The following is a 13,597-nucleotide window of genomic DNA, read 5'->3' on the forward strand; positions in this document are numbered from 1 at the left end:
ATTAGATCCTATTCCAGCGCTAATATTTATAATTTATATATTAATGTATATTCTCGTACTTCACATTCTTTCACAAAAGCACACGGTGACGACCCCTCACGATATACGAGACACAGTTAACTTACAGTAACTATGGTTGGTGCATAGACAAACTGGGAGAGGAGCAAAAACCAACAAATTATTGCTTTGAGTTTAACACCCCCCATTGGTTTTTTTTCTCTTGATTGCAAATCGACCACATTGATTCCACAAACACATATTGAAGAACTAAGCAAAAGTAGTGCATTCAAACTGATTGAAATACCCAAACGACTCCGTCTATGTAAGACACAAACGCTTTTACATTGAAAAGCACAGGACACGCCCTCACACACGCGCAGTGTCCTGACGTCCAAAACGCGCGGCAGGACGGATGACTTTTACTCTAAAACAAGTAAAAGGTGAACACACACACACACACACACACGCAACATCTGGAAGGCGCTCGGCCTCCGGTTCTGTCATCATTCACTAAAACAAGCCCCTTGGGCTGTTTCTGGACGTAGCGGCAGAACTCAGGCTGAAATGTTGAAGCAAAACTCCTGGATTTTCGAACCGTATTTTTAATTGATCCAGTGTTGAGAGGCTCGCTGCCATTGAGGACCGAGCGACAAGGGGGCAATGGCGGTTGCCGAACGACATGGTTGCAGTAGCCCCATCGTGTGACTGTCGACTGTCCCCTCAATACTGGATCAATTTAAAAGGTTCTGATGCCGATCACTCGGACTGACTCTCCATGGTCGAAAAATAAGCTTTAGGTTAAAAAAAACTGGCTAAATGCTAGGTGCAGAGGGTGTGGTTTAGTGGTTGGGTCCCAGCGTTATAGCGCCCCCTGCAGCTTGCTCTGCTGCTCCCTCCTCCGCAGCTCCTCCCTGTAGCAGCAGGAGCAGTAGTTCTCCGTCTCTGGTCGTCCATAAAAGGAACAGTCCTCCGTCCTGCAGTGTCGCTGCTGGAAGCAGAACAGGACGCCTGCGGGTCTCCGCCCTCTGGTTCTGTCCGGGCCGAGCCGCCCGGAAGCCGAGGAGTCCTCGTCGGCGAACTCCAGGCAGTCCCGAACATCAGCCGCGTCGAACCCGTTGGTGTAGGTGTAGGACTTGAGCTCGGCGGGCATGGCGTAGGACCGGCGCCCGGCGGGGCGGACCCCCGACAGGCCCGTCGGGCTGTAGCCCTGTGAGGACAGCGAGCGGTTCTGCTGGGGGTATGTGGCGCAGGTCTTCAGAGATCCCACCGCTGGCCTATAGGGAGCGTCCAGAGGAGGGGAGGAGGACAGCCGCACATCCTGAAGGTGGACCACACTGTGCCGCTGGATGGGAGGGGTGTGGCTGTAGTGGGCGGACACCGGGATGGGTCCGAGCCTCTTAGCGGCGACACCTGGCGAGGCGAGGGGGACCGGAGCCGGGGTCGTGGCCGAGCAGGGGGCGGGGTGAGGGGCTGGGGGTGTGGTGGTGGGCGAGCCACAGGCGGGGCCGAGGGGGGCAACGGGCGTCTCGGGGCCGCCAGTCGGGCTGTGCTGGGGCGGGACGGGGGGCCTTTCCCCCTGGGGGGCGCTCACCTCGCTGGGCGGGGGCTCCGTCCTCCTCTGCTCCTGCTCCTGGTTGAAGCGCTCCTGGGCGTTGGCCAGGTAATGGCGGATCATCTCCTCATGGAACTGGTGGCGGCGGCTGGTGAGCAGCAGCGCGGCGCAGATGAACTCGCGCTCTCCCTGCACGGCCGCTCGCAGGATGTTGAGGCTCAGCGTGACGTCGGTGCTGGACCTCAGGCCGCCCAGTGTCCGGTCCCCCGAGCCCTGCCCCGCCGCGTCCTGCTGGTCCGTGGGGGACACGCTGGGGGGCCGGTCCCTGTCGGCGGGGGACACGCTGGAGGTGGAGCCGGCGGACTGACCGGACTCGTCCCTCCTCGCCTCCTTCTTCTTCGTCTTCTCCGCTCCGTTTTCCCCGGCGCGGCCCGTTCCGGGGTTCGACTTGTTCATCTTTCCGTGCACGAGGCCGCCCAGACCGCCCATGTTCTTCTTCAGCTTGATTCCCAGGGTCTTGCTGAAGCTGCCCAGCTTGTTGGCCACGGAGTCGGCCCGGCTCTTGTCCTTGCGCTGTTTGTCCTTGTCCTTGATGCTTTTACCGTCATTGACGTTGGAGTTGCTGCCGACCGACTCGCGGTCCGAGTCCATGGACTCCGCTAAGGACTGGACGTCCTCTCCGGCGGAGCCTGTGGGAGACTCCGGTTGAGCTAAAGGAGCCTGAAAACACACAGAACGCCGCACAGTCAAATAACTTCCATGTTGAGCTTTGTTACACTATTTTATAATACCATGTACATGACACGTTACCCTTGTTTCGGACGGAATACGGATCCAAGTTACATTCAAGTAGTTGTGCAGGAGATTCAGTTTGGCTTCCAGAGACAGAATGAGACTGTGGGCAGAAATGAAGAAATGTGCTACTATGATCATATCACAACTATACAGAATTACATAGAACGGGCACAGGACTTAGCAGTGGCATAGGCGTGGCCTGCAAATGATTAAAAACATAAACTGCAAGAAAAGGCCTCACAGAGCTGCGTGTGTTCCTCTGTTCCTACAAACACGAAAGCCTTTGAAAGCCATGGATGCAAAGTGAAGGTATGTGTGACCACCTGAGCGGAAGGAATGTTCAACAGATACCGTTACAAAAAGCTCCGGGAGTCGAGAAGCCGACCCAGAGGAATGCAGCTTCCCGGGGAACCCTCACATGACTCTGGAGGAGGCGGCCAGACAAGTGTGACGGTGCCGAGTGCAGCGAGAAGAAACCCTCGGGTCACGGCGCCTCTTTCTGGGACTAAAAGAGCCCTGCACCCTCCACCCTCCGCCCTGGCGATACGGGACTTACTCGCCGTGCGTTGCGTTTTCGCTGTCGTCCGCCCCCCACTCCCAGCCGCTGCCGGGGTCCACGGCGTAGTGCAGAGCCAGCAGCTGGTGCTCCGAGTCGGTCAGCGGGACGATGGCTGCAGGAGAAGCAGCGATTTAGTGGAGACACCGGGACCGTACCTGACTCCACGCACTTCATGATACATAGCGCACGGTTAAAAAGCAAAGCCTGAGAGGAGGTTTGGAGACTTGGATGAGGATGTGGAAATCACTCAACTCTGGGCAGATCATTTCCTCAAACATGAACGAACAGAAGGTCCAACCCTCAGTCATCACGTGTGTTGGAAAGAGTTTTTGGAATGGGAATTCAATTGAGGAAAACCGACAGACTTTTCTTTTGGATATAGACGACAAATTATAATAATTATTATTATTATAATTATTATTATTGTTATTATTATTATTATTAGTGTAATTAGTGTTAGTATTGTTAATTTTATTATTATTATTGTTGCTATTATTATTATTATTATTATTTTATTATTATTATTATTTTATTATTATTTTTATTATTATTATTATTGTATTATTATTATTATTATTTTATTATTATTATTATTTTTATTATTATAATTATTATTATTATTATTATTTTATTATTATTATTATTTTATTATTATTATTATTATTATTATTATTATTTTATTATTATTATTATTTTATTATTATTTCCATTATTATTATTATTATTATTATTATTATTATTATTATTATTATTATTATTATTTTATTATTATTATTCTTTTATTATTATTTTTATTTTAAGCTCCTGGTGGTGATGTATGAACACCAGAGTGAAGGAGCAGCAGCATTACAGCACTTCCTCTCAGCAAGGAGAACGTTTCAACACTAGTACAGAAAACACACGCCCAGCGTCCCCTTATGAAAGCTGTGTGTTAGTCTGTGTACGTGTGTGTACGTGTGTGTAAGTTTGTGTACATGTGTGTAAGTGTGTGTTCATGTGTGTAAGTGTGTGTACATGTGTGTAAGTGTGTGTACATGTGTGTAAGTGTGTGTATGTGTGTGTAAGTGTGTGTCTGTGTGTGTAAGTGTGTAGGTTGTGTCAGAGGTGGCGTTAGGCGGCAATTATCCGATTTTGGACGGTAGAAAGGCAGAAAGGTCAAAGAATATTAAATGATTTCCTCGAATTGAAACAAAAAATGTTAAAATATTAATTTCAGACACATTATGAGAGCGAGAGAGAGAGAGAGAGAGAGGTGTGGTGTGATGCATTGTGCATGTGACTGCATGTAGGATATATTTTATCTTTATATATTTTTGTTTTGAAATAGTTTTCCGTCCAAAACATCATGTTGGTTGAATGCAGCTTTTCTTTCTTTCGTCCTTTTGTTAATGTTAAGAGCAGTGAAGAGGTGGCGTAGAGGGAGAGACACGGGGTCTTCACACTGAGATCTGGTTCACCAGGACGCCGCCAAATCCACGTTTCTACCGTGCAAGCATTAAAAATAGATGCGGGCGCTATTTTTAATGATATCTCAGACAAGTTGGAACACATCCACAATCATTGGCGGATAAATCAATCCTGGTGTGAACTCTGGTGTGTGTGTGTGTGTGTGTGTGTGTGTGTGTGTGTTGTTTTTGTGCAACATTTTGCACGTTAATATTTCTCCAAACGACTTATTTTCCACATTTTCCACGACGTAAATAACAAATGAAACACTTTGGAACAGCAGAAAGTAAAACCTCATGTAGAGAAGTATTAAAAGTCGATGTCTCAGCTGCTGGTACGAGCTGCGATGTGAAGTCCAAACGCTTAGAGAGCCACGACCACACACGAGAACGCGGTGCAGGTGCGTCGGGGGCGGGGCGGAGGGCGGAGGGCGGAGGGCGGAGGGCGTCGCCCCGCCGGGCGGAGGCGGAGAGGCGCCGCGGCCACCCCGCTCCTCCTCCTCCCTCCTGTGTCCTCCTCCCCTTCGACTCGGGCCGCGCGGCGGTGCACGTACGCCGAGCGCGGCCTGGTTCTGCCGATAAGATCAGCCTGCGGACAAACACATTCTATCCCGTTAGCACGTCTATCGCCGTCTGGGAGGCTGAGGTCGCGGTAGCGAGGTTTTCGGGGGGGGGGGGGGTGACGGAGGCTCTGACCTCCGCCGTGCAGCTGTCCCGTCTCTGACGCCGGCCCCGTCCCAGAGGAGCTGCTTCCGGTGACCTTCACATACATGCGCATGAGTGACATCACAGACATCCCTGGAATGTTGGCGAGCGGTTCCGCGTTCGGGTGGAACCGGCTCGGGAGGACACAGCTGATGGGGGCGAGGCGTTCATGGGGGCGAGGCGTTCATGGGGCGAGGCGTTCATGGGGCGAGGCGTTCATGGGGCGAGGCGTTCATGGGGCGAGGCGTTCATGGGGCGAGGCGTTCATGCGTCTCTGTGAGTTCTGCAGATCAAAATCTGTTTTCCTTCCCCTGGAAGCCGAGACAGAAAGCAGAGGCTCCGCTCTCCACCGCCTCCCAGGGCAGGGTTCTGCACTCCAGCCGGAAATGGAGGCTGGTCTTCCTCCGAATTCAAGCTCTCCAGGAGCAATTTGCGCCGCCGAGAAACCGTCCGAGTGTGGCCTCCCGGACGCGGGACGGTGCCCTGCGGCCGCGCCGCTCAGAGGGCTCCGCCGCAGCCAGCAGCGGCTGAGCACGTCAACAAGTGTTGCCTGACGGAGACGCGGTGGGAATGACTGAGCGCTCACGTCTGCATCACGGCATAAAAGACTCTTCAATTTCCGATGCGCTGGGATGGTTACGCCGGGAGCGTCTTAAAGGGAAACGCTCGTTAAACGCGGGCGGAGCCGCAACTTGTGGTGTAGGTGTAGGTCTTCGTTTACTTCATGAAAACAGGAGTCTGGTGTGGCGATAGTGGCGCCGCCCCTAGCGGTCGCCTGCGCCGGCGCTCCGGTTACTTTCTTACTCTTTAGTATTTTTTTCCTTTTTTTATCACAATGTTCGCCAGAAAAATATCAACAATTAACTCATACGGCCGCGATGCACTCATGGATATAAAAATTTCCCTAAACGAACAACTTTGGGACTTTTTATCCGTGGGAGCAGAGTGGCCGGCGGAAATCCTACGCGGGAACACTCGCAACAACAACTACAACAAAAATGGAGTCGCTGTTCCACGAGCCGGCCCACGGAGGAAGCACCGAGGTAAACGAGGCGGCATTCGGGTCAGAATGAGGACGCAACCTTACCGTCCACCTCTGCCAAGCATCCTTCTTGCCAACGTCCAGTCCCTGGAGAACAAGATGGATGAACTTCGAGCGAGGATTCAATTCCAGCGAGACACGAGGAACTGTTGCGTCCTCTGCCTGACGGAAACATGGCTGACCCCACTGGTGCCGGATGAAGCCATACGTCCAGCCGAGGCCTTCTCCGTGTTCCGCGGCGACAGAACGGGAGAGTCGGGGAAATCCAAAGGTGGAGGCGTCTGCCTAATGGTAAACAACCGCTGGTGTAACGCCAACAACACCAAATTCCTCTCCCACTCCTGCTCGCCGAACCTGGAACAGCTGACCATACTATGCCGTCCATTTTATCTCCCCCGGGAATTCAGCACGGTCATCATTACAGCCGTTTATATCCCACCGCAAGCGGACACCGACGCAGCTCTGTCGGTTCTGTACGATGTGTTGTGCGGATTTCAGAACAGACATCCCGACGCGGCTGTGGTGGTGACTGGGGACTTTAACAGGGCCAACCTGAAAAAAGTTCTGCCGAATTTCCACCAACACATCACGTGTGCCACCAGGGGAGACAGAACTCTGGACCATTGTTACACTCCTTACAAGAACGGATACAAGCCCGTGTCGCTTCCTGCTTTCGGGAAATCAGATCACGCCGCGATCTCGCTGCTTCCTGTTTACAGGCCTCTGATCGCGCGGGATCTGGTGATGACGAGGGAAGTGAAGCGGTGGACGGACCAATCAGAGGCTGCGCTTCAGGAGGCTCTGACTGACGTAGACTGGGACGTGTTCCAAGCGAGTTCAAGTGACGTCAGCGAGTTTACGGAGGGTGAACGTACCACTGGAACTACCCTCCCCCCCTTGCAGGAGTTATACACCAGGAGGTGTAGTAGCAGAGCCCGTAGGATCATGAAGGATCCTCATCACCCCAACAACGGACTGTTTCAGCTGCTGCGGTCAGGCAAGCGCCTCCGCAGTCACACAGCGAGAACAGAGAGACTGAGACGGAGTTTCTTCCCTCAAGCCATCAGAACTGTCAACGCTGACCTCACCAGGGGTCCTAACTGAGCCATGCACTAGGCTCCACTACCTACTGTACTGTATGTAGCATACTGTACCGCATACTGTATCACTGTTCAGGGTTGTTCGTGATGCCGTATTGCTGCGCCGTACTGTTGTATACTGTGCTGTATTATCCCAAACACTACCTCACACTATTCACATGCCACTTTAATTCACATGCCACTTTAATTCACATGCCACTTTAAATGCACATATCTGTATATACATAGGCATATTCCTTCAACCTATTCCATTTTATTTCAATTTATTTTTTATTGTATTTTATTCTATATATTTTTTATCTTATTCTATAAGTATTCCACTTACTGTATTACGTTTTAGGAGTCAGTTAGTCGGTCTATTAGAAGGGAATTTTCTACTTTTTATTTTATTTTATTTTTGTACTTTTTCCTAGGACTTATTGTGTGCTATCACCGGGTGCGTTGCATTACATTTCACTGCATATATGTATGGAAGTATGTATATGTATGTGACAAATAAAAATCTTGAATCTTGAATCTTGAATACTTCATAAAGTTCTATTGTAGATGATGCTCATGCAGATGCTGGTTGTGATTTAAAATAAAATAGAAACAGGTGGAGTCAGTGATTTACAAGGAGATGGAGCTGATCAATAGAAGTTTGTTGGATCCAGTCCCTGATTTTGATGCATAAATAAATATAAATACGGGTTAAAAACAAGGTTAAATAAAGCCACTGTGTTAGTACATGTTGTACAGTAAAACATGTGGATATTTGCTTTGAAATGTGGTGGAGTAAAAGTCAGAAGGCTCCAAAATGGAATATACTTCAGTAAATACAATTACTAGGAAGGAAATTTCAAGTACCTGTAGTTACTGAAGTGCATTAAATGTACTTTTTTTAACTTCATTAACGTAACTAGTACTCCTGCTTGATGACTTTGCTCCAGGCAGGTAGGGTCTGCTAGTTTTCACACCTGGTGACTCTTTTTGGAGCCAAGCCGTTCAAATAGAGTAAAAAAAAAAAAAAGAAAACGCATAAAGACGGAGTTTTGTGAAAGAAAGTGTGAGTGAGTGGACTCCCCCCCTCCACCCCGGGGCTCCACCCGCCGGCCCGCGGCCCCATGGAGGGCTCGGTGGCGTGATGTGTCAGGGCCGTTCAGGCTCAAGTTACTGGGAGGGGCACGGCTCTAATCTGACACACACACACACACACACACACACACACACACACAGGGAGACCCCACCGCGGTCAGGCTGGGCAGGGCCTGGTAACCCTGCCCATATGTGGTGATGTAGGGAGGCAGCAAGGGGCTGCGGTACAGTCTACAGCAGCAGTGGTTCTCAACGTGGGGCCCGGGGACCCCGGATGGGCCCTTCCAGAGGTTCCAGGGGGTCCCCGGTACAATGACCAACAGTTCAACTTCACCGTTATTTCATTTCCAAGACGTCAGCACCGTTAGGGAATGTTTGCGTCCTAGTCCCACTGTCAACTCCCAGACTAGAGCAGAGACACTGAAGCAGATGTGACAACGTCACTGATCTAATGGATCCCTGGACTGACGAGGGTCAAACCCAGGGTCCCTGATGTGAACCAGATTGAAAACCGATGCTCTACAAGTCAAAGAACCAGCGTGTGAACCTGGTGAGGACGGCGTCCGGGTCACCCATGTTCCCTGCGTGGGGACACACTGTTCCATGAGCCTGAAATCCAACACCGAGGTCATGAGACAATAACCTGACATGATGACATCACGCACGCACATAAAAGTACCACCTGGTGCGGGGGGGGGGGCTCAGTATTCATGACATTCATTCTGAGGAGGGAGGAGAGGGAGTCTAATCCCACAGGGAACACACTGTACCAGAGCACCAGACGGGAACCCCTGCTGGGTTGACTGGACACGTGCACCACCTGCTGGACCAGCAAGGAACTGCCCCCGGGGAGGTCCAGGCCCGTGTGCCGGGTCACACCAGGACCCTCAGCTTGACCCGGATCAGGCCACAGACCCGATGATCAGACCTGGTCTCTGGGATCCAATCTGAGCTGATTTTTATGAAGATTCAAAGAGAATCTGGGACCGAACAGTCCGACTGGACATTATCTAACAGTGATGACGTCTGGGAAATAGAATAATAATAATAATAATAATAATAATAATAATAATAAAAATAAAAATAATAATAATAATAAAAATAATAATAATTGTAATCTTTATTTGTTTAGCATCTTTCATACAAAATTTGCAGAGTCGTTTACAGACATTTGGGAATTAATAATTTACATGGATTGTGTGTATTAATAATACACAATAATAAAATAAATACATTAATAATTGATTAGTATTTACATGAGTTATTATTAGTAACACAGTGACATTATATAAAGTGAATGAATGTACTTTTGAGGAGAAAAACAAACAAAAGCAAACAAACAAATGAAAGAAAAACAAAAATGTATAAAAGAAAAGAAAAAATAATGGTGAGAAGAGCAGTCATAGCAGTAAAATGTCAAAGTAAAGTTGTTGGTACTTGTTACTTTTAATGAGGTAATGGTGAAGTTGAACTGTGAACCAGGGAGGGAGAGAGAGGTGGAGGGGGAGAGAGAGAGGTGGAAGGGGGGAGAGAGAGGTGGAGGGGGGGAGAGAGAGAGGTGGAGGGGGGGAGAGAGAGGTGGAGGGGGGGAGAGAGAGAGGTGGAGGGGGAGAGAGAGAGAGGTGGAGGGGGAGAGAGAGAGGTGGAAGGGGGGAGAGAGAGGTGGAGGGGGAGAGAGAGGTGGAGGGGGAGAGAGAGAGAGGTGGAGGGGGAGAGAGAGAGAGGTGGAGGGGGAGAGAGAGAGAGGTGGAGGGGGAGAGAGAGAGGTGGAAGGGGGGAGAGAGAGGTGGAGGGGGAGAGAGAGGTGGAGGGGGAGAGAGAGAGAGGTGGAGGGGGAGAGAGAGAGAGGTGGAGGGGGAGAGAGAGAGGTGGAGGGGGAGAGAGAGGTGGAGGGGGAGAGAGAGAGAGGTGGAGGGGGGGAGAGAGAGGTGGAGGGGGAGAGAGAGGTGGAGGGGGAGAGAGAGAGAGGTGGAGGGGGAGAGAGAGAGGTGGAGGGGGAGAGAGAGAGAGGTGGAGGGGGAGAGAGAGAGGTGGAGGGGGGGAGAGAGAGAGGTGGAGGGGGAGAGAGAGAGAGGTGGAGGGGGAGAGAGAGAGGTGGAGGGGGGGAGAGAGAGAGGTGGAGGGGGGGAGAGAGAGGTGGAGGGGGGGAGAGAGAGGTGGAGGGGGGGAGAGAGAGGTGGGGGGGGGGGAGAGGTGGAGGGGGGGAGAGAGAGAGGTGGAGGGGGGGAGAGAGAGGTGGAGGGGGGGAGAGAGAGGTGGAGGGGGAGAGAGAGAGAGGTGGAGGGGGGGAGAGAGAGGTGGAGGGGGAGAGAGAGAGGTGGAGGGGGGGAGAGAGAGGTGGAGGGGGGGAGAGAGAGGTGGAGGGGGAGAGAGAGAGAGGTGGAGGGGGAGAGAGAGAGAGGTGGAGGGGGAGAGAGGTGGAGGGGGAGAGAGAGAGAGGTGGAGGGGGAGAGAGAGAGAGAGGGAGAGAGAGAGGTGGAGGGGGAGAGAGAGAGGTGGAGGGGGAGAGAGAGAGAGAGGGAGAGAGAGAGGTGGAGGGGGAGAGAGAGAGGGAGGGAGAGGTGGAGGAGGAGAAAGATAGAGGGAGAGAGAGAGAGGTGGAGGGGGAGAGAGAGAGGGAGGGAATGGTGGAGTAGGAGAGAGAGAGAGGGAGAGAGAGAGAGGTGGAGGAGGAGAGAGAGAGAGGTGGAGGGGGAGAGAGAGAGAGAGGTGGAGGAGGAGAGAGAGAGGGAGAGAGAGAGAGGTGGAGGAGGAGAGAGAGAGAGGTGGAGGGGGGAGAGAGAGACGTATTAGACGTAGTAGTAGTAGTAGTAGTAGTGGTAGTTTAGTAGTAGTAGTAGTAGTAGTAGTAGTAGTAGTAGTAGTTTAGTAGTAGTAGTGGTAGTTTAGTAGTAGTAGTAGTAGTAGTAGTAGTAGTAGTTTAGTAGTAGTAGTAGTAGTAGTAGTAGTAGTGGTAGTTTAGTAGTAGTAGTAGTAGTAGTAGTAGTTTAGTAGTAGTAGCGGTAGTTTAGTAGTAGTAGTAGTAGTAGTAGTAGTAGTAGTAGTAGTAGTAGTAGTAGTAGTAGTGGTAGTTTAGTAGTAGTAGTAGTAGTAGTAGTAGTAGTAGTAGTAGTAGTAGTAGTAGTTTAGTAGTAGTAGTAGTAGTAGTAGTAGTAGTAGTAGTGGTAGTTTAGTAGTAGTAGTAGTAGTAGTAGTAGTAGTAGTAGTAGTAGTAGTAGTAGTTTAGTAGTAGTAGTAGTAGTAGTAGTAGTAGTAGTAGTGGTAGTTTAGTAGTAGTAGTAGTAGTAGTAGTAGTAGTAGTAGTAGTAGTAGTAGTAGTGGTAGTTTAGTAGTAGTAGTAGTAGTAGTAGTAGTAGTAGTAGTAGTAGTAGTAGTAGTGGTAGTAGTAGTAGTAGTAGTAGTGGTAGTTTAGTAGTAGTAGTAGTAGTAGTAGTAGTAGTAGTAGTAGTAGTAGTAGTAGTAGTTGTTTAGTAGTAGTAGTAGTAGTAGTAGTAGTAGTAGTAGTAGTAGTAGTGGTAGTTTAGTAGTAGTAGTAGTAGTAGTAGTAGTAGTAGTTTAGTAGTAGTAGTAGTAGTAGTAGTAGTAGTAGTAGTAGTAGTAGTAGTAGTAGTAGTAGTAGTGGTAGTTTAGTAGTAGTAGTAGTAGTAGTAGTAGTAGTGGTAGTTTAGTAGTAGTAGTAGTAGTAGTAGTAGTAGTAGTAGTTTAGTAGTAGTAGTAGTAGTGGTAGTTTAGTAGTAGTAGTAGTAGTAGTAGTAGTGGTAGTTTAGTAGTAGTAGTAGTAGTAGTAGTAGTTTAGTAGTAGTAGCGGTAGTTTAGTAGTAGTAGTAGTAGTAGTAGTAGTAGTAGTAGTAGTAGTAGTAGTAGTAGTGGTAGTTTAGTAGTAGTAGTAGTAGTAGTAGTAGTAGTAGTAGTAGTAGTAGTAGTAGTAGTAGTTTAGTAGTAGTAGTAGTAGTAGTAGTAGTAGTAGTAGTAGTGGTAGTTTAGTAGTAGTAGTAGTAGTAGTAGTAGTAGTAGTAGTAGTAGTAGTAGTAGTAGTAGTAGTGGTAGTTTAGTAGTAGTAGTAGTAGTAGTAGTAGTAGTAGTAGTAGTGGTAGTAGTAGTAGTAGTAGTAGTGGTAGTTTAGTAGTAGTAGTAGTAGTAGTAGTAGTAGTAGTGGTAGTTTAGTAGTAGTAGTAGTAGTAGTAGTAGTAGTAGTAGTAGTAGTAGTAGTAGTTTAGTAGTAGTAGTAGTAGTAGTAGTAGTAGTAGTAGTAGTGGTAGTTTAGTAGTAGTAGTAGTAGTAGTAGTAGTAGTAGTAGTAGTAGTAGTAGTAGTAGTGGTAGTTTAGTAGTAGTAGTAGTAGTAGTAGTAGTAGTAGTAGTAGTAGTAGTAGTAGTGGTAGTAGTAGTAGTAGTAGTAGTGGTAGTTTAGTAGTAGTAGTAGTAGTAGTAGTAGTAGTAGTAGTAGTAGTAGTAGTAGTAGTTGTTTAGTAGTAGTAGTAGTAGTAGTAGTAGTAGTAGTAGTAGTAGTAGTGGTAGTTTAGTAGTAGTAGTAGTAGTAGTAGTAGTAGTAGTTTAGTAGTAGTAGTAGTAGTAGTAGTAGTAGTAGTAGTAGTAGTAGTAGTAGTAGTAGTAGTAGTGGTAGTTTAGTAGTAGTAGTAGTAGTAGTAGTAGTAGTGGTAGTTTAGTAGTAGTAGTAGTAGTAGTAGTAGTAGTAGTAGTTTAGTAGTAGTAGTAGTAGTGGTAGTTTAGTAGTAGTAGTAGTAGTAGTAGTAGTAGTGGTAGTTTAGTAGTAGTAGTAGTAGTAGTAGTAGTTTAGTAGTAGTAGCGGTAGTTTAGTAGTAGTAGTAGTAGTAGTAGTAGTAGTAGTAGTAGTAGTAGTAGTAGTAGTGGTAGTTTAGTAGTAGTAGTAGTAGTAGTAGTAGTAGTAGTAGTAGTAGTAGTAGTAGTAGTAGTTTAGTAGTAGTAGTAGTAGTAGTAGTAGTAGTAGTAGTAGTGGTAGTTTAGTAGTAGTAGTAGTAGTAGTAGTAGTAGTAGTAGTAGTAGTAGTAGTAGTAGTAGTAGTAGTGGTAGTTTAGTAGTAGTAGTAGTAGTAGTAGTAGTAGTAGTAGTAGTAGTGGTAGTAGTAGTAGTAGTAGTAGTGGTAGTTTAGTAGTAGTAGTAGTAGTAGTAGTAGTAGTAGTAGTAGTAGTAGTAGTAGTAGTAGTTGTTTAGTAGTAGTAGTAGAAGTAGTAGTAGTAGTAGTAGTAGTAGTAGTAGTGGTAGTTTAGTAGTAGTAGTAGTAGTAGTAGTAGTAGTAGTAGTTTAGTAGTAGTAGTAGTAGTAGGAGTAGTAGTAGTAGTAGTAGT

The 13,597-nt window shown here is 48.0% G+C and overlaps 1 protein-coding gene across 1 annotated transcript in view; it reads right to left on the minus strand.

Annotated features, from left to right (window-relative positions):
- Window positions 1-859: 859 nt before the first annotated feature.
- otud7a (OTU deubiquitinase 7A) overlaps window positions 860-13,597 on the minus strand; it is a gene marked incomplete at both ends in the record, with an annotated part of 24,925 nt that continues 12,187 nt past the window's right edge. The window contains 3 exons of the mRNA XM_080002964.1: window positions 860-2,272; window positions 2,363-2,447; window positions 2,904-3,018. Coding sequence (XP_079859090.1) covers window positions 860-2,272; window positions 2,363-2,447; window positions 2,904-3,018 — 1,613 coding nt within the window. The remainder of the gene's footprint in view (window positions 2,273-2,362; window positions 2,448-2,903; window positions 3,019-13,597) is intronic.

This window comes from Zeus faber (assembly GCF_960531495.2).
Source record: "Zeus faber genome assembly, chromosome: 6".
Classification (NCBI taxonomy): domain Eukaryota; kingdom Metazoa; phylum Chordata; class Actinopteri; order Zeiformes; family Zeidae; genus Zeus; species Zeus faber.